Raw genomic sequence first — 19,567 nt, 5'->3', positions numbered from 1 at the left:
CTAATGCCTGAGCATGAGGTACTGTACAGTAGAGTAACAACCAGAGCCCTACTATTCATTTGAAGTTGAAGGCGAGGACACATCTGCCAAACATGTTATGAAATCTTGTTTGAGAACACACTTTTCTACATGGAAAATAGGTAAGTGATGTGTGTTTGGTACATAAAATGTCAATTTCACAAAAATATACATTCGATATTATTCAACCATATTTCTGTATTGATATTCTGCAGCTATATATAAGCCTTAAAAGCAAAATGAGTAAACTTAAGCAACTGAAGAGTTATTATGAAATAAAGTTAATTAATTTCTATTTACAATTTAATGACGCCAATAACAGTGAAGGAGAGTGCATATCCTCCTTATGTACCACTACTCTTTAACAGTCAAGTTTACAATCCAGAGGAAATAACGTTCAACAGTGGTTTTAATAATGAAATGACACTCATTTGTTTCATTCAGTTACACTGCATTTGTGAACTGCAACATAAAAATGTTCAAAGATCTCTTGCATAAGCTACAGGTAAGAAACTGTGCACTTTGACGTAATTAACAACACATGTTGTCAATGTCACAGCTGTATTTCAAAAACCTCTTACTCACTCTACTGTACAGTACTTCGTTATCTGACATTACATGGCTGCAGTGGAGTGGAGCATATGACAAACAACCACTGCACATGAAATTTAAAAGGTACATTTCAGAAGGTTATAAATGCATTCTATCAGAATATAGCCCAAATTTTCACATGGAATAAATTGCTGTGGCTGATACCTTGCAAGTGCACTTTTTCCCCTTAAAATAGAAGGTTGAGTTGGCAATATTTCCTGTAAGATCTGTAGAAGGTGATACTATGATGATAGAAACTTTTAGGAATGCTGGAGGAGTATAAATACATCAATTTCAAATAAGGCACCCTGGTCCAGAAATGACCGAGTTGTAAGTGAAAATCATTCCAATACCTCTGACAGTGGAATACATGTACCAGTACTATTGGTGCTAATATTGTAGGTTACACAACTTTCATAGGTGGTAGTATGGGCCAAAACAAGAACAAAAGCCCAGCAAATATTGGCTCTAATAATCATACCTTACAAGCTATGAGCACATTTTTATCTTCATTATGGTGAAACATCTTTTCTAATGAACAAGTGCTCATAGATCTAAAGGGATGCATTTTAGAGTTCACATTTACTGGACATTTATTTCTTGTTTTGTACATATGAGACCTCTCAAAGTTGCCTGCCTTGCAATCTTAGCAACAACAGTACATGTATTGCACTGTCATGGTGTCACTTAACTTCTGATTCTGTCGTTTCCGGACCAGGGTCCCTTACCTGAAATCGATACGTTTACCCTCTGACATATCTCCAAGTTTGTATCATCATGGAATCTCCCTGTATACAACATGACATGTAGATTGGAGAAGGATTCACTATGGCACAAGATTACCTGTTGAAGAAGTACTGTCAGGAGCATGTTTACTGTGTTCATATCAGCAGATGAAGATGACATGCATTATATCCTATGCAAATCAAAAGAAGTGTAGGAATTGGAGTAATAAATGCACAAAAGGTAGAATATGTCTTAGTAGGAGACAATATGACTGGCTTATGGGTCAAGATATAATTTGAAAAGCAGTAAATTATACAAATACTTGAAGAGTATCATTGACAAAGGAGACAGAGAGCAGGAACTGTGAACAGAGCTGGTTGAACTAGAGCAGCAACAAATTAAAAAAAAGGATTGAATAAAGAGATGACTAACAAGGTGAAGCCACGACGTTGGGGTTATGAATTTACTTAGAACACCTTTTGCAGACCATTGAAACATCATAATGTTTAAGCAGTAATGTGCACTACTCTGCCAATTCCAAGAAAATTGCAAGGGAAGTTTTATGCTTGTATTGTGTAACTGGTGTATCCGTGGGTAAGTGCCAAATGTTAGAGATCACGGTGGTCAAGTGAGTGGTGTTCGAGCTTTTTAAGATGTATGTGTACAAGATGACAGTTCGCCTCCGGCTCAAACTTTCATTTTTGTAGTACAAGTGTAAATTCTGTGATATTCAAAACATTTGCACCTACACTCTTCATTCTTGCTACATTATCAATGTCTCACCACTAAGCAGGTTAACTGCCAAATGGGGCCTGCAGCTCAAAGTGTCGAGGTGCAAAGTAGTTCCGACTACTTTAACAGATTGCATGTGCAGTAAAACTTGCTCAAATCAGCATGTATACAATTTGGAAATCTGCCCAAACCATATAAGTACTTCAGTCCTGAAGCATTCAGAGCACTTTTATATATGTGACTTTTGTTGTATAAAGCGGAACGTGCCTAACATGGAAACGGAATACAAATTTTAGAACATACTTGATAATTCCTTGTAAAATACGGGAAAGTGCCTATACAGTACTACCGTATTACAGTTCATTAGTTATCACAAGGATGTTACTTTTAATGCCTGGTTAAGTGGAGCAAAACATTGAAGAGACATCCAGCACAGTGCAGTGCGGCTGGTGTGGATCTAAAAATGCGCCACTCTGTGCAGCAACGATTAAGTTACGCTCAGTGTAGGTACAGTACAACAAAGGACACGGTTCATTCGTCAGCGCTCTGTCTGTCGGGTTTCTTGCTTTCCTCATTGACACACGCCGGTACATACAAGAACACTGTTGCGCATCTACCAACACACTGCTGCAATGCGCACAGTGAAAGCAGTGGGTATTGTTCTGTTAAACAATACTTTTACCTAGAGGGGTCATTATTTATTGCCAATTTCAGTTGACTAGTAGCACTTTCATAGATACGATAACATGATATTCAACAAATGGTATGTGTCGTTAACACTTAATGAAAAGATTAATGTAATCAAGGCGAGTGAGAAAGAAAAACTCTCTGTGCACGAAATCATGCTGCGTTTCAAATGCTGTAAAACACAAATTTATGAGACTTGAAGAAACAAGGATAAGAACAGGCAGATGAAAAGAAAGGCGAAAAAGATTGGAAATGAAAAAAATTAATGAAATAGTGTGGGAATGGTTCGTAAGTGCACAGGCAAAAAGCTTACCTCTATCTGAGGCTCTGAAAATCACTAAAGAGTTAAAATTACGGAGTTTAAGACATCCACAGTATGGCTGGAGGGCTTCCAAGCTAAGCACAAAATCGTGTGGAATGAAGTGTGTGGTGAAGCTAAGGATGGGTAGAAAAGTGTAGCAACAGAATGGAAGACAATACTGTCCAACTTATTTCTCAGGAGTCGCCTTCAAAAACACTAGTAATTTGGGGTGAAAAGTGCACCGGCGGAAAAATGTCCAAGGAAAGATTCATTGTACTGCTGTATGGAAACATGTTAGGTGAAATGGAGAAGCCACTGGTGATTGGAAAGGCTGGGGGGGGGGGGGGGGGGAGACACGTTAGTAAGCTTCCAGTCACATGTTGAAGCAATAGAAAGGTGTGGATGGTGAGTGTTCTTATGCAAGAATGGCTGGGCTCTTTCAATGCCAAAACAAAGAAAGGAAATCAGCAAGTTGTTCTTTTCCTAGACAATGCAACCTACCATCCGAAAGTAATGTTATCAACTGTGAAATTGGCTTGGTTCCCACCAGGTTCAACCAGCCTCACACAACCCAAGGACCAGGGGTTATTTACACATTCAAGTGTCATTTTAGGTGATTACTGATGCACACACTAATTAGCAAGTGTTGAAGCCAAAAGTGCATTTGCTCTTGCACAGTCCGTTTCTGTCCTGGATGCAGTAAATTAGACTGGCTTGGCCATAAAGGAAATAAAACCTGAAACTGTAACCAAGTGCTTCAACAAAGCGGGGTTGGGGGAGGGGGGGGGGGGTCAAGAACAAGATGCTTCTATGGTCATTGAAGTTCAAGAAAATGCAGTAGCAATTGCTGAATTAATTAAAATTCTAAACATTTCAGGTAGTGCAGATGATTACATTCGAGGTGATAACTTTCTTCAACTCATTGCACTTTCACTTCAGCAACAGATTTAATAGATATCCACAACACAGAGAATGAAGAAGAAGAAGAAACAAAGGAAGAAGAAGAGCAAAATGACATCCCTAGAAAAATGATTATGCCTGATAAAGCCTTTGCAGGCATGAACAATGTTATGCAATTTGCAGCACACACAAATTGTCCCAACTTGTTGGAACTATTGTATGGTGCAAAAAATTGCCTAGACCAAGTAATTTTGAACAGGAAATTAAAACAAGTTTCCCTCCTCGAAATGTGGCAAAAAAGTTTAATGTAAAGCAAATAAACACGGGACTAATATGTATGTACATACAATAATAAATAACTTTGAAGTTCAAGTAAAAATATAGAAATGCCATGTTATTTATCAATTAGTGTAATAGTCCAGTGTTTTAATGTCCAATATACAGTAAATGAACATGTACTGTGCTGAAGTGAAGGTACGTAAACACAGTATACGCATAAATAAAAAATAAAAAATTACTGTGCTTTTGTGCATGTTACTTGACAAATTTTACATAGTCCAGTGGCTTTTGTGTAATCCGGAAACTTGTCCAATTTGGAAAACTATTTTAAGTCCCAAGCAGTTCTGTTTTGAGCAAGTATTACTGTATAAGGGATTTTGCAAATCACAACAGGCACACATTTTCAGGAATACTCTGTGCGTTTCTTCATTTACTTGTTAATAGTTATAAATATGTTTGTTCTAATAATTAAATTTAATTAAAACTATAGTCAAATGACATCAAATTCATTATAACTTCATGCAAATACACGTGGTTTTTTAAAACATTTATTATCTCTTAAATGTCATACAAATTAAATAATATGATCTGTGACGAAAAAAATGTAGATTAAAAATTAAGTTTGAGCATGAGTAGAACTGTCACCTCATGCACATTTGTCTTACATAGTTCGAACAATAATCACTTCACCACCATGAACTCTTGCATCTGGTTCCTACACACAGATAAATCAGTTACATAATAGATGCGTAAAACTTCTCCTGCGATTTTCTCAGAACTGCCCGAGTATTGCACCTTACTACTTGCACACTATGTTGTTTTAATGGCCTACTATAGTTGAAGTCACCGATGACGGTGGCCAAGTTTGGGCACACCCCATGTATATACGTCACACATTCTCCAACAGCCAATAAGCATTCTGTAGTGGTTCCGTGCTCTCCTGTGAATGTCTTAGCCAGTGCAAAATTTAATGTGATCGTAGTGAGTTATTTAGCGAATTTTTATTAAATTTGCTGCGAGTTGTTACAGCTGATTGTGGTGGTGACAAATTCTGCAAAATCAAATGAGACACATAATATGCGGTATACACGCTTTCTTGAAGCACAGAGCATGTGTATGCACTTACCGCAGTTGTCGCTTTGGGCTAGCAACAATGCAATTCCCATGTGTGTCTCGAGCTGTGCTAACTGTCATCATTCGTGGATTAAACTATAAAGGAGTACAAAGTCTGAAGTAAATCTGTGATCTCAACATCGCAGCCTCCCCTTGTAAGAATACCAAGAGAGTAATATATGAGACCAACATATATGGTATTTGAAGTGCAAGAATATGGCGAATTACAAGTAAGAATAAAAAAAGGAAAAGAAATGCTGAAAATGCTGTTGTGAGTTAACAAGCAGAATGGACAAGGAATCATGAAGTAATTGAGACCATGGGAAGTGAAACAGATAGCCCATGTGGTTTGGTAATGTGTGAGAGCACGATGGACCCATTCTACTTGTTCTTGTTCTTTTCATGATGGTCAACATCACAGCTGAACAGGCATGCTGTTTTGCTTACTATTATTTTCTCTCTTCTGATTCTGCTCCCTTTCACTATGGTTACTTTCATAATCTGATTTTGTTTTAATAATAGCATGCATACAACAAGAACAAAAAAATAGCTACATTACTATTTGAGCAGAAATTAATAAATTCATGATGTAATTTCCCAATTACTGATGATAATAGTCTAAATAGTTTACCAGGAAATAATTTTTATATTCTCATAACTGAAGTCAGGTAAGGGCACATGGGAGTTGAAATTCTGAATGAGCAATTGCTGCTTATAAATTTATACAGTTCATCTGAAACCCTTCACTCTTTTCTGTAAACATTTAACTTTTCTGAAAAATGTTCTATTTCAAAAATTATCTATAATCAATGTTCTTGTGCTTCAAAACATTCCAATCTTAAATAACAGTTTCTAAAATCTAATAACACAGTTTTGTAGCTCGAATTTTTCAGATTCCACGTATGTCTGATTTCACTGGACAACCTTGTTACTTCGCCAATTGTTTGAACTGTAAAATTTCTTTTTTGCATGTCTATTCAGCAATACACGTCACTAAAGCCATCATTCACCTCTGTCATCTATGGTTCGTGGTGCACCGCAGTTGCCTCGCACAGGTTTCGGTAGTGCCATTTTGCCACTGTATATTTTAACCACAGTAGTGCCCAAACAAATTACAAACTCAACCATTTAAGAAATACTTCCACCCTTGGCCCAAAATACAAGGATCATGACCTTCTGGACAACAGATAAATCATTCCGTTTCTGCGTTATGACAATGGCTGCACTATTTTCCTTGTAACTATTCCAGTGGCTGCGGTAAGGTCTTGAGCAAGTCTAACTGCAGTACTCCGTCGCCATCTGCGGGCACTGATGGTGAGATATCAGTGTTCCTGTGGTGTTTTACACTGCAGATGTCTCGTATTGCAATGCCTGGACATGTTTCCTGTCTGCTGGAATTGTTATCATAATCCTGAGATCACACTTTGTGGCACACGCAGGGCCCATGCTACGACCTGCTGCGTTTGACCAGCCTCCAGTCGCCCTAGTATTCTATCCCTCATAATGTCATGAATGTGTGTTCTTTGAGTCATTTTCAACACACAGTACCATTAGCACGTCTGGAAACGTCTGCACACTTACTCCTTGCACCGTACTCTGACATGCACCAACACACCTCTGCATATGTGGACTGCTGCCAGCGCCACTGTGTGATGACCGCATAGTCATACCCCGAGGTGATTTAAACTCGCAAACCGCACACCAGAGTGTTGTTTCACCATGTATCAGCATTATCCTTAATTTATGAGTGTGAGTGTATACGATTGTTAAGTATAGAGCTATTGCATCAGCATCCTCTGAAAAGAACCTAATCGGTACACAGTCTGGACCAGAAGACTTGCATTTATTAAGTGATTTAAGTTGCTTCACTACTCCGAGAATATCTACCCCAGTGTTACTAATGTTGTCAGATGTCCTTGATTCAAATTCTGGAATATTTACTTTGTCTTCTTCTGTGAAGGCATTTCAGAAAGGTGTGTTAAGTAACTCTGCTTTGGCAACACTGTCTTCAATAGTATCTCAATTGCCATCTCGCAGAGAAGGCTTTGACTGTGTCTTGCTGCTAGCATACCTCACATACAACCAGAATCTCTCTGGATTTTCTGCCAGGTTTCGAGATAAAGTTTCATTGTGGAAACTATTTAAGCATCTCGCATGAAGTTGGCACTAAATTTCGAACTTCTGTAAAAGATCGCCAATCTTTGAGATTTTGCATCTGTTTAAATTTGGTAATGTTTCTGGTGACAATATTCGTAACAATATTTCAAGTTAACTATTACAGTGTTGTGTTTATCATTTAAGAAAATTGTCACAAAACCAAATGATTGCAGGAAAAGTGAAGCCAAGAAAAGCAGTTACAAAACTGAAAAAACAGATCAGTAACAGTACACACGAGTTCACATGCTTTTACGTCCACTTCAAAAAACCAATTTTCTTGTTTTTGTTCTTAAATCGAAGCTTGAAGGGTTCCAAAAAAATTAATAGTTAAAAGAACTGGACACTGGGCAGTTGTTTGGAAACCTACTTTAGGATCCCTCAATGTGTGGCTACTCCCATTTTTCGGCTACTTTCACACGTCCTATGTCTTCCTTAAAGTCTCATTGGAGACAGATATGGTGTACAACTGTTTTTTGAGTTGGCAGCTCTGCTCGAAGATACTCTCGTCAGTGCTCATAAGTATTCCGTTGTATATCTTTGGATTTCAATTATTATTTGCTTAGAAACTTTTCTATTTGCTGCAGCATTATGATTTAGCCATAAGAAGGAATCGAGGTGATATAAAGGCGATGAGAAACAGTTTGGGCTACCCTCTTCTGTAGAGCTTCTACAGATGACACTCCACAGCATGGGTTTTGTGATGATTATGTAAACTCAGTCTGGATACAGGAAAGCACATGAAACTGGTGCAGTTTGTGTTCATCATCAATCCCTGGGATTTGCAGTTTCAGAAGCAATTAAGCCCATCTCCAGGGACTTTAATAACAGTAAACTATTATCATGGTGCTTACATGGGATGACAAAGTAAGAGTGAATGTTTCGAACATTCGATATGGGAAAACCTGCCAAAAATAGTTCTTATTGGATTCAAAACTAGGATATTACGTGTGTTGCACGGTGCAATTTGTTTTAATAGTGGAGCAAGTAGCAGGTATGAAGTTCTAGAGTGACTTGCAATTTATTCAGATTTCAATATGAGACACTCTGATGGCAACTGATTTCTTGACAGTGGCCTAAGTCAGTCCTTGTGAGAACTAAAGAGGCCAGAATAACAACTAAAAAAATGAAAAGGGAGAGTGAAAATTATGCACAAGTAAACCAAAAAGATTATATAACTGGAATTAGGAACAACAAAGGTGAGGCACAGATCAAATATAAATTGAATTTCCTAATAATTAAATTTTCTGACATGTTTAAGCACAAAATTTATCTGAGCCAGAGTTAAGTCTTTTGGGATGTTTCAGGATACTATTTGGAGGAAACTAAGACAGCAGACACTAATGCACTATCAACAGGAAGAAACATACATACTGATTAAGTATTAAAAATTAGCCTGAATTTTGATTTCAGTTGTAAATATTTCTACAATAAAAACTTGTGACAAAAGACATGACTACAGCCTACTTTTTAGACAGACATGTTGTTAATATGTACATAAAGTTTCACACATCTGATTAAGGAAGTCAATGCATGTATTTCAAGTAAAGACTGGCAAATAAAACTAATAATTTCCTGATAGTTACTATGTGAACTAATGTAATTAACTGCATTACAAAATGCTGGATGAGAAACACTCCTATTGTCCTACAGTTTTTATTCTGCTAAGACTTTTTAGAAATTTTTTAGTCTGAGGCGTGTGAACTTTATGAAAATTGCAAGCATTTTTCCTATCTGATTAATATTTGTCTAACAATTAAAGTGGAGATTTCTGTTTACTGGATGAATATTTTGAAATAAGCCATTAGTGCTAAAAAGAAACATTTTAGTAACTGACCTGAAAAACCCTTTCACGCCAATTTCCAGAGCAATACTGTGTTATTCTGTCCAAGAACTGAGAACGACGTTCATGAAGCATAGCCAGGAGAACATGTCCTGAAATAAAATTAACAGGATCAGATAAATGCTTTACTCAAAATTGTAAATCAGTTACTATATTGATGGAACAGACAGAAAATTATTCATCGTTTAACCCCTTAACAATGATTTTTTACCGAACTATGTTCCAAAAAAACATTATCTTTGCTGAATGAGGATCATCATTTAATGACTGACATTACATATGAACATACAAAGATAGCTCTTAAACCTCAAAATAAGGAGTTACAAATATTTGAAGACTGGTCAATCAGATGCCTGCGACTGGTGCTTTAACACGGATGACCTGCTACTTTTGAAGACAGAACCCTAAAGGATTTGTTTTTACCACCTCTTTTTTTAACAGGGCGTATACAATCCAACAAAGCAACTCCTGTGAGATGGAAAAACCTCCTCCCTCTTTCACGAGTCACTGAGTTGTTAGCCACGTGCTGATCTACCTTGCCTACTCCGTCCTTTGTGTCATTGTATGCCACAGCAGCCACTGGTTTCAATACTTCATTGTGTCATTTCTCTACAGCTTTCATTTCAGCATTGTGAACTGTTGTCAAAATAGAAACATCTCTTTTGTCCTTCCAGTGAATGCTGTCACTCCTCCCCTCTGAAAAGCAATGATTTCCCCTTCTTTAGTTTTTATGAGGAAATGATGGAGGCATGTTTCTTCCTGATGGCTGCACAGCTCCATACATATCAGTTCTCTGAGCAGCAAGTAAATCATCAAGTTGAGGAGATATGCAAGGATTATCAATGGTAAGGCAACAGCCTTTATTCGGAAGTGGTTCTATCAGCATCCTTACAATTTAAGGTGACTGTGGCATATCATAACATAGTTCGTCGAATTTCGTTCTTTTTCCTGTATAGATAATGAGAGACCCCACACACCCAGTTTGGGACTTCCATAACATGAATGTCTTAATGCCAAACCTTGCCCTTTTCATTGGTAGATATACTAACCACCCTGTCTCCCTGCATATAATACTGAACTTTCATTGATTATTACATCTCTACCTGGTGTGCACAAACTTTTGAATATGTTGTTGAGATGTTAATGCACAAACGAAATTTTATTTGGCTTTGAAGGTGGGTGCTTCACAGGATTGTACACCGAATTGTCCAAAAAATGGAGGCCCTTTTTGAGAACCATAAATCAAGAAACCCAACACCTGTTGAAATATCAGTGTAATGAGCATTGATGTTTTGTCCATTACATTTGATAGTTTGGTTTCATCACAAGACTTTGTAGCAGATAACAGTGAAACACATTTCGACACTGGTAGTCTCTTTCCAATGGGAAATATGTTGACTTTAAATATACTTGTTTGCCTCTGTGACAACGATGTTTACTGGGTCATCATCAGTGACCTGATCCACGTAACACAACATTATCAGCACAGTTGTTCACTAGATGAATTACACTCTTTCTGTGAATGGAAATAGTGGTGGCACTTGCTGGAGCACAATAGACAGATTTGTCTTATACAACTGGCGAGCACATGTCAAACAGTCATCTGATGAACTTTCTCCTATGAAGTAATAATCCTTTTTCAGACGCTCTACTTATACAATAAAGGACAGAGGCTGAAAACAAGCATTTTGTTCTGAAGTATCTAAAGCTGCAGACAGTGAAGACAGTATCTAGTGGCAACCATCTCAAGCAAAATACAACAGCCAGACTACAAATGTAAGACTGGATGCTCTCTAGTGGCCGAACCATTAACTGCCAGTACTGAAACTGATATAAATGAGGTTTTATTTTTTCAAAGGTTTGTTGTCATATTGTTCAGGTAAAGGCGGGATTTTAGTTTCTGAAAAAGAAAAAAAAGAGAGGGAGAATGAACTCTGGACTTTTTGTTAAGTGATCAAACCCCAGTATGTCCCAACTTTTCTTGGGAGGTACACACTGACTGTCGTCATGTTTTCACTTCACAGTAGTTTATATCACACACAAAATGCCATGGCCGCTAGAGGCACAGTTGGCTGGGGAAGCATGGGGAGAGCAACAGTGGTGGGGGACCACTCAAAGCACTATAAGGGAAATGCAGAGTGCTGGAGGGGAAGTCTATGTTAACATTTTTTTTAAATATAAAGCGGGGTTCCTTCATGCCCACATGCATGGTGACCACTCAAAATAATCTACTGTCACCTCTTCTTTCATTAGCATTTAAAAAGTATTCTGTTGAAAATGCAGAGATTTATTTTTGCCTGGCTTGTTAACCATTTGCAACTTCCACAGAAATGTAGTTAACCATTTGCAACTTTCACAGAAGCATCACGAATGTCGAATTTTGAGTAAAACCTACACATTTCTCTGGTTGTCATGTCAAAATTTGCTTCTTTGCCAAAACACAGTGAGTTTACACTGTCTCACCTCACTAACATGTTGTGCAGACAAAATTGCTATAGATCGCTGAAACAGTGTTTTGTTCAGTTTACTGCGCGAGGAACTGAGGAAAAGTAAAGTCAGTAGCTTTGCACATTCTTGGTTTCCAAGAAAGTTTAATGTCTTCACGTATTTTGCTCCAAAATCCATAGCATTTCTCATTTCACCAGCTATCCGTGGCCCTTCAAAATTACATTCTTTCAGCGAAAAGGTCTGTAGTTATTGGAATAACACAGTAGACAATGAAGTTTTACATAATAATGATATGGTAAAATACTCTCCTTTTTGTGTGCTATCATTTTCCAAAATCTCATTTCAATATCTGATACTGGTTATGAAATATGAGGAATGTTGTGGATATTTTACTCCGGTTTTATTGCCGGCGTGGTGTGATCACAAATGAGTGCGCTACACAAGATCAATTTTCTCAAGATTGGTGGCAAATAGAGACCTCCACCCAAGCCTAAAGAAAAATTCACTATGTTGGCTAAATTTCATATGCAACAATATATTATGTAATATGCACCCAATGCAAAATCAAGGCTACCTCTAGTTTTCATTGCACACTTTTCCGAATCTCGCACAATATCATACTTTCACGTAAATATCACAATAACTATGACGCTTAACGAGATGATGGTCACATCATGAAGTTGACATAGAGAGCTGTAAGTGTAGCAAAAATTAAACTTTTTTATTGAAGAATTTCTTTAGAGTCATTTGAGAAAGATTGCAGGGTGCGTGCCTCAAACTCTGTTAATCACTGACCAGCCCAAAGGTGAGAAACACTTATCAGCCTCTCCTTCCAAACAAACGAACTAATTCAGTGCTTTGGACGAAAACTTGTCACTGCCTATCTGGCATTGTATCCTGTGCAAGCTGTAACTGAAAGTCTCTTACTTTTCTATCTTGTTGCTACAAAAAGAATATGTTGTTTATAAACAAAATTAGAGCAAAAATTTAGCAGCAACCTTACTTTTCACACAGTATGTCCATGTATGTAATGAATTTATACTTTTTGCTTTCTAAACACACACATCTTTGTTTCAAAAAGGTTGTAGAATTGTTGAACATCACTTTACAACATAACTTAACAATAAGATCAGTTCATTCATTTTGAAAAAATAACTTCAAATAATTATTAATAACAACAAAAAATGTAGCTATGAAGTTTCACTTATGGAGAGTTATTTTTTTTACACCTTTCTTTTTGTAGTTATCTGTATTTATTCAACTTGTCTGCATAAAGGAGGAAAATCTTCACATGTTAATCGACCACATGGGGTGGGAGCAGTAATCTGGAGAGTGTGGGGAAGGGGAAGGTTGCTTGATTTGGGAGAGGGGACCCACCAGTGGGGTCAGCAGTCCCATTGGATTAGGGAAGGAAGTTGGCCATGCTTTTTCAAAGGAACCCTCCAGGCACCTGCCTGAAGCCATTTAGGGAAATCATGAAAAGCCTAAATCATGATGGCCGGACGCGGGTTTGAACCGTCATCCTCCTAAATACGAGTCCAGTGTACTAACAACACCTTGCTCGGTGAAGGGGAAGGGACAGTAGTGTACGGTTGGGGGGGATTGGAGGAACACCACCTCGCGGATTGTGTAGTGACTAGAATGCCAACAGGTGAAGCGTCAGGAGGTTGGGAGGGCAGGGAGGTGGGGGAAAAGGATCGAAAAGGAGAGGAGTGGGGAAAAATTGGCGGGTATGTTGCCCAAGGGCAGCAAACAAAGTGGCTGGGAGACAAGATTATGGAGTAGATGACAGGAAAGAGGGGGTGGAAACTGTTGGGTGGAGGTGTGGGGACAATATGTTACTGTAGGCTCAGGCCAGGATAATTAACAGAAACAGAGAACGCATTTTAAGGATAACTCCCATCTGTGCAATTCAGAAAAGCTGGTGGTGGAAGGGAGAATCCAGATGGCTCGGGCAGTGACGAAGCCACCGAAATCAAGCATTTTAGGCTCAGCTGCATATTGTGCCATCTGGTGGTCAAGTTTGCCCTTGGCCACAGTTCGGCAGTGGCCATTCCTCCTGGTGGACAGCTGTTTGGTAGTCATAACAATATAAAAAGCTGTGCAATGGTTGCAGCAGAGCTGGTAAATGATATGGCTGCTTTCACACGTGGCCCAGACCCTGATAAACCGATGGAATAGGAAGTGCTAGCTGGGTGGATCGAGCAGGTCTTTCACATCAGTCGTACACAGGGATATGATCCTTGTGGCAAGGGGTTGGTATTGGGAGTGGCACAGGCCTGGACTAGGATGTTGTGGATGTCGGGCAGGCAACGGAACACCACTTTAAGAGGGGTCTGAAGGATCTCTGATAGTATGTCCCTTATTTCAGAGCATGATGATATTGGTAATTGAAGCCCTGGCAAAGAATGTAGTTTGGTTGTTTCAGTTCGTGGCGGTATTGGCTGACGAGGGGGCACCCTTTTGTGGCCAGTTCTTTGAGCTGGTGGGAGGATTTGGGGTGCGAGGAGAAACGGCATGGGAGATCAGTCTGCGGACTAGGTCTGGGGGATAATGCCTACCTGTTGATCCTGATCAACAGGTAACAAGAACTCCCTTGTTCAGCATGCACTGTTCACATTGACAAATAGTTCCAAAATAAGCAATAAGTGACAGAAAAAACCAGGAGGGATCACAGATTGTGGTCTGTCAGTTACCCACTGAATGTGAACCACACTACTTGCCTTTACATGAACATAATATGTTTTCACAATTACAAACAATAGCATTGTCAGAGAAAATACTGTTGCACCTGACATGTAAAGTGTACTACAACACAGAGTTTAAGTTCATTCACACTCTTGATCAAATGAGCACAATCTCTTCGAGCTCCCCCCCTCCCCTCCTTTTTTTTTAAAGCTAGTGATATCCATTTTGAGTGCACTAGCCAGAACGCTTGCATCTGCTGGCAGTTCCTGTTCCAGTCAAATCACCAATGGCTCCATTTGCTCCAGGTGGCCTACTACAGGAGGTCTAGTACCAGAGAGATCTTGAGGGAGCACAATAACTTTCTCGCCAGTCACCCTGCTCAGCTGAGCAGCTCTACTACAGAGTCATTCTTTTCTGCAACAATGCCATTCATCCAGTTTATTCTGTAAGAACGATTCTATGATAACTGCTCTAGCATTTCCCACTCTACGATCTCAAATTTTGTTCAAATTTGGTGTGCCAGTTTGCTGAACGGGCAAAAGATGTGCTGGACCGAGACTAACTTGGGACCTTTGCCTTTCACGAGCAAGTGCTCTACCAACTGAGCTACCCAAGCACGACTCACGCCCCGTCCTCACAGCTTTACTTCCGCCAGCACCTCACCTCCTACCTTACAAACTTAACAGAAGCACTCCTGAAAGAAAGGATATTGCGCAGACATGGCTTAGCCACAGCCTGGGGGATGTTTCCAGAATTCTGGTAAGAAGGGATATTGTGCAGACATGCCTTAGCCACAGCCTGGGAAATGTTTCCAGAATTCTGGAAACATCCCCAGGCTGTGGCTAAGCCATGTCTGCGCAATATCCTTACTTTCAGGAGTGCTAGTTCTGCAAGGTTCGCAGGAGAGCTTCTGTAAAGTAATCTTTAAACCACTTGAGACAATCACCCATCATGTAAAAAGTACCTGCAGACACACTGAGGTTTTATTACACCAGAGGCTTCTGTTGTCCAACATTTAGAGGATTTTAATATAAAATGGGGACAACTTGTCAAAGGATCATTCTCTTCTATTGATAAAACCACTTTCTTGTTAATCACACACTAGGTTTTTACCAGTACAGGCACCCACATACGCATATGTCACATATGATGAATCTCTGCTGTTTTAAACCATATGACTCCAGAGAGGATGCTAAATTTATCTGTGATATTCAGTCATGGGGCTTGATCTTTCGTCCCAAACCACACTGACAATGTTACTGGCTCGCTGCAGTGCTCAATTCTTACAACCCAGTTGACTCACTAAACAGAACAATTAACAGACAAATTGCACTTAATACTTTAAAAGTGTTCCATCTTTGTTAAACCCATGGTGGTAGATGTTAGCTGTGATTTCACCAAAACACTCTCGAAAAATTTAAATCTCTTCCCTGATGTGCCTTTCCCCCTCTGCTTCTCCTCCTCTATCTTCCGCCTGCTCCCCACACCCCTTCCACTTACACTCGCCTCACCGCACCCTCTTCACCTGCATTGTACACCTCACTCCCCCTCCAACCCCTGCAATTCCATCTCCCTCTCTGTCAATCTCTTCATCCGTCTTCTCTTTCGGTGCATCTCTTCATACCCACTTTTCTCTATACATCTCCCTCTCCCCCGTCTCAGTCCAACCCCGACATTCCCTATTTCAATGCCAAACCTACCACTCCAATGTGGTGTAGGTGGTTCTTACCTCCACAGTGTTCATTTCAGACAACAAGTGATGCAAGTTTGGTTGACATTGATCCAGTTGTTAGGAGGACATGTGACACACAAGTTTTAATAAGTCTACAAACTGAACTATTTTATATGAACTGTGATCAATGATTATCCTTTTTAGTTTGTTTTTGAATAACTTTTGTTTATTGGTGTTCTGCCTTATTTAAGCTTATGAACATATTCAATGATATGACTGCATTGGTAATGTTAGTGATGACAGCAACACTGAAGCAGAGTTACGAAACACTAATTTCCGAAATTCTTTTGCGGAAGATGCAATAAATATTCTAGAGTTCAAATTGATTACAGCTGCCAACATGTTTAACTGAAGTAGATACCCTCTGCATAGCGTAGCAAATTAAGCCACCCAAAGGGAATTCTTGTAATCCAGATTGTATATCAAGTATGTTCCTTTCAGAACATGCTAATGAAATAGCTCCATTTTTGGCAATCCTTTACAACTACTCGCTTGACGATAAACCTCTACTTACATATTGGAAAGCGCAAATGTTCCATCACTACAAAAGAAAGGAAATAGAAACAATCTGCTGACTTATAGAACCATATCACTGACACCGATTTTCAGCAGGATCTTGGAACATTTACTGTGTTCAAACATTATGAAATACCTCTAACAATACAATCTGGTGATACATAGCCAGCAGTAAGACAAGACAATATCCTTCTTGTGAAATGCAACTGGTTCTTTATTCACATGAAGTAATGTGTGTTATCAACAGGGAATCTCAAGTTAATACCATCACTACCCAAGTTCTATTGGTTGGTTGTTACTGCTGATCAGTGGAGCACCTGTGTTACTGGCAGGTTTTGAATAATGCCACTTTGGGCCCAAAAAGAGCCAAGAAAAAGACAGTTAGCCCAAGAACTGCATTTATGCCTTAGCAATATTAAAGAATGAGTATACAAGGCACCACAGTTTCCATATTGTTTTGCTTGAACACTTTTTCCTCAGTTTGTTGCTGATCTTCACACTGATTATTTTCTTAGCATCAACATGACACACTCAGTTAACCTAATCTAGCAATTCTCACACACAAATTAAATTGTTACAGTTAACAATGGTTACAGAAAACTTCCAGGTTGCCAAATCTGAATACAGCCAAGAATAAAGCTCGTGTTTAGCTATGTGTCAGTACGAACTATGATTCCTGCTAAATTTTTGAAGATACAACATTACAAACACCTTTAACAACAAAATCGTTGTCAGGAAAAACTTAACATTGCAACTTGCAACTTAGGTATATCATTTATTTAATTCACTACAGTGTGGATTACAGATCTTAATAACCTTTTAAATGGATAACGCTCACCTGCCTGACTGATGCGGAATGCAGCTTCCTTGCTCCACTGATGAACAATCTTTCGACGAGATTCAGATGCCTTAACTGTGCCAATATTAGAAACATCAGGAGGTGGGCCCAAAGCGTGCAGCAGAAGAGGAATTGCCATGCGGCACATTTCACGCCAATTAGTTTGATCCTGCTAGATATGAGACAATCAAGTTACATTGCTGCTCTTCCTTGAACTAATTATCAAACAATATTTACCAGCGAATGCATCATAAATTAAAAAGTGCAACCTTTAGAGAGTAAGTTAACATACTCAACAATTCATCTATGTTTAAATGTGGGTGAAATTGACAACATAAAGACAAATATTACGTAATGGGCAAGCTCCTCAGAATGCAATCATATTGGAATGTGCACAGCACTACTCTCAAAAATTATTATATTAAATTTGAAGTTCACACACATTATTCACACAAACCATAAAAGAGGCACAATATCTGCACTGTTTCTTCCTAATATTATCAGTGTGGGACAAATAGCATTATGTGGTGAAGTACAATGAAAAGGCAGAACAATGGGAAGTAACAACGACTGTAGCAGTCATCACAATTTCTATGGATTTCAACTGTGCTTGTCAACATACTGAGACATGCTAAGTCATAGCAATTTATTTCATCCATGAATAACGCAGAATTCTTATAAGACTGGGCCCTCAACATGATACACAATGTGTCTCCTCCACTTTTCCATCATCAGTCTTCAAGACAGGTTTGATGAAGATCAACACAACTTCCTCTCCTGTGCCAATTTCTTCATCTCTGAGTAGCAAATACACCCAAAATCCTCAATTATTGGTTGGATATAATCCAATCTCTGTCTTCACCTACAGTTTTTACCATCTAGTATATAGAAGTTATTTCTTAAAGCCTTTACATGTCCTGTCAACCTCTTTCTTCTTTTTGTCACTGTTTTCCACATATTCCTTTCCTTATCAATTCTGCACAGTACCACTTCATTTCTTTTCAGTCCACCCAGTTTCCAAAGTCCTATCACAAGACATCACAAATACCTCTATTCTCTTGATTTTCCCAAGATGTCAGAATTCATGTTATTACATTCCTGTGCTACACATCCACATTAACTTCCTCTTCAAATTAAAGCTGAACTGAAAGCAGTTACTGCCATAAAATATCTAAGAGTATGCATATGGAGTGATCTAAAGTGGAACAACCACTTAAAACTATTGCAGGAAAGGCAGATGCCAGACAGATTCATTGGACGACTCCTAAGGAATTTAGTCCATCAACAAAGGAAGTAGCTTACAAAACCCACATTCAAGCAATACTTAAATGCTGTTCATCAGTATGGGACCCATACCAGATAGAATCGATAGAGAAAATAGAGAAGATCAGCAAGTTTTGTTACTGGCTCATTTAGTAAGCATAAAAGCAACAAGGCTATTATCAATAAACATCATTTGTTATTTTGCTTCCAAGGTAAGAATTATTCTATTCTGTCTGCTTCATGGTACCAAATTCTGATAATGATTTTATCACTAATCTCACTTCTGCGACTTCTCATTGCTCTCATTTACTCTCAATCCATATTCTAGATTGTTCATTCCATTCAACAGGTACTTGAATTCATCATTAACTGATGATAGCATATTATCAGGTAATCTTATCACTGACACTTTCAACCGGAATTTTAATTCCTTTCTTCCATCATTGCTTCTTTGATGAACAGCCGCAAGAATGACTGCATCCCTGTCTCAGCCCTTTGTAATACAATTCTTTCTTGATCTTTCATTCTCATAGACCCCTCTTGATTCTTGTACATATTGTATATTGCCTGCCTTCCCCCATAGCTCACACATTTTTTCTTAGGATTCTGAGCATCTTTCATCATTTCGTATTGTCAAATTCTTTTCATCGGTTGACAAATATTATGAACCTTTCTTGCTTCCATTCTCAAAATGTCAGAACTGCCTCTTGTTATCCTTCTTAAAGCCAAACTGATCAT

The 19,567-nt window shown here is 38.7% G+C and overlaps 1 protein-coding gene across 1 annotated transcript in view; it reads right to left on the bottom strand.

Moving 5' to 3' along the window:
• LOC124595721 (E3 SUMO-protein ligase RanBP2) overlaps positions 1–19,567 on the bottom strand; it is a 294,537-nt gene that overhangs the window by 179,115 nt on the left and 95,855 nt on the right. The window contains exons 7-8 of the mRNA XM_047134587.1: positions 17,567–17,735; positions 9,339–9,436 (exon numbers count right to left, since the gene is read on the bottom strand). Of these exons, the coding sequence (XP_046990543.1) occupies positions 9,339–9,436; positions 17,567–17,735 (267 nt within the window). The remainder of the gene's footprint in view (positions 1–9,338; positions 9,437–17,566; positions 17,736–19,567) is intronic.

This window comes from Schistocerca americana, chromosome 2, assembly GCF_021461395.2.
Source record: "Schistocerca americana isolate TAMUIC-IGC-003095 chromosome 2, iqSchAmer2.1, whole genome shotgun sequence".
NCBI lineage: Eukaryota > Metazoa > Arthropoda > Insecta > Orthoptera > Acrididae > Schistocerca > Schistocerca americana.
This window is presented reverse-complemented; position numbering and strand designations above follow the sequence as displayed.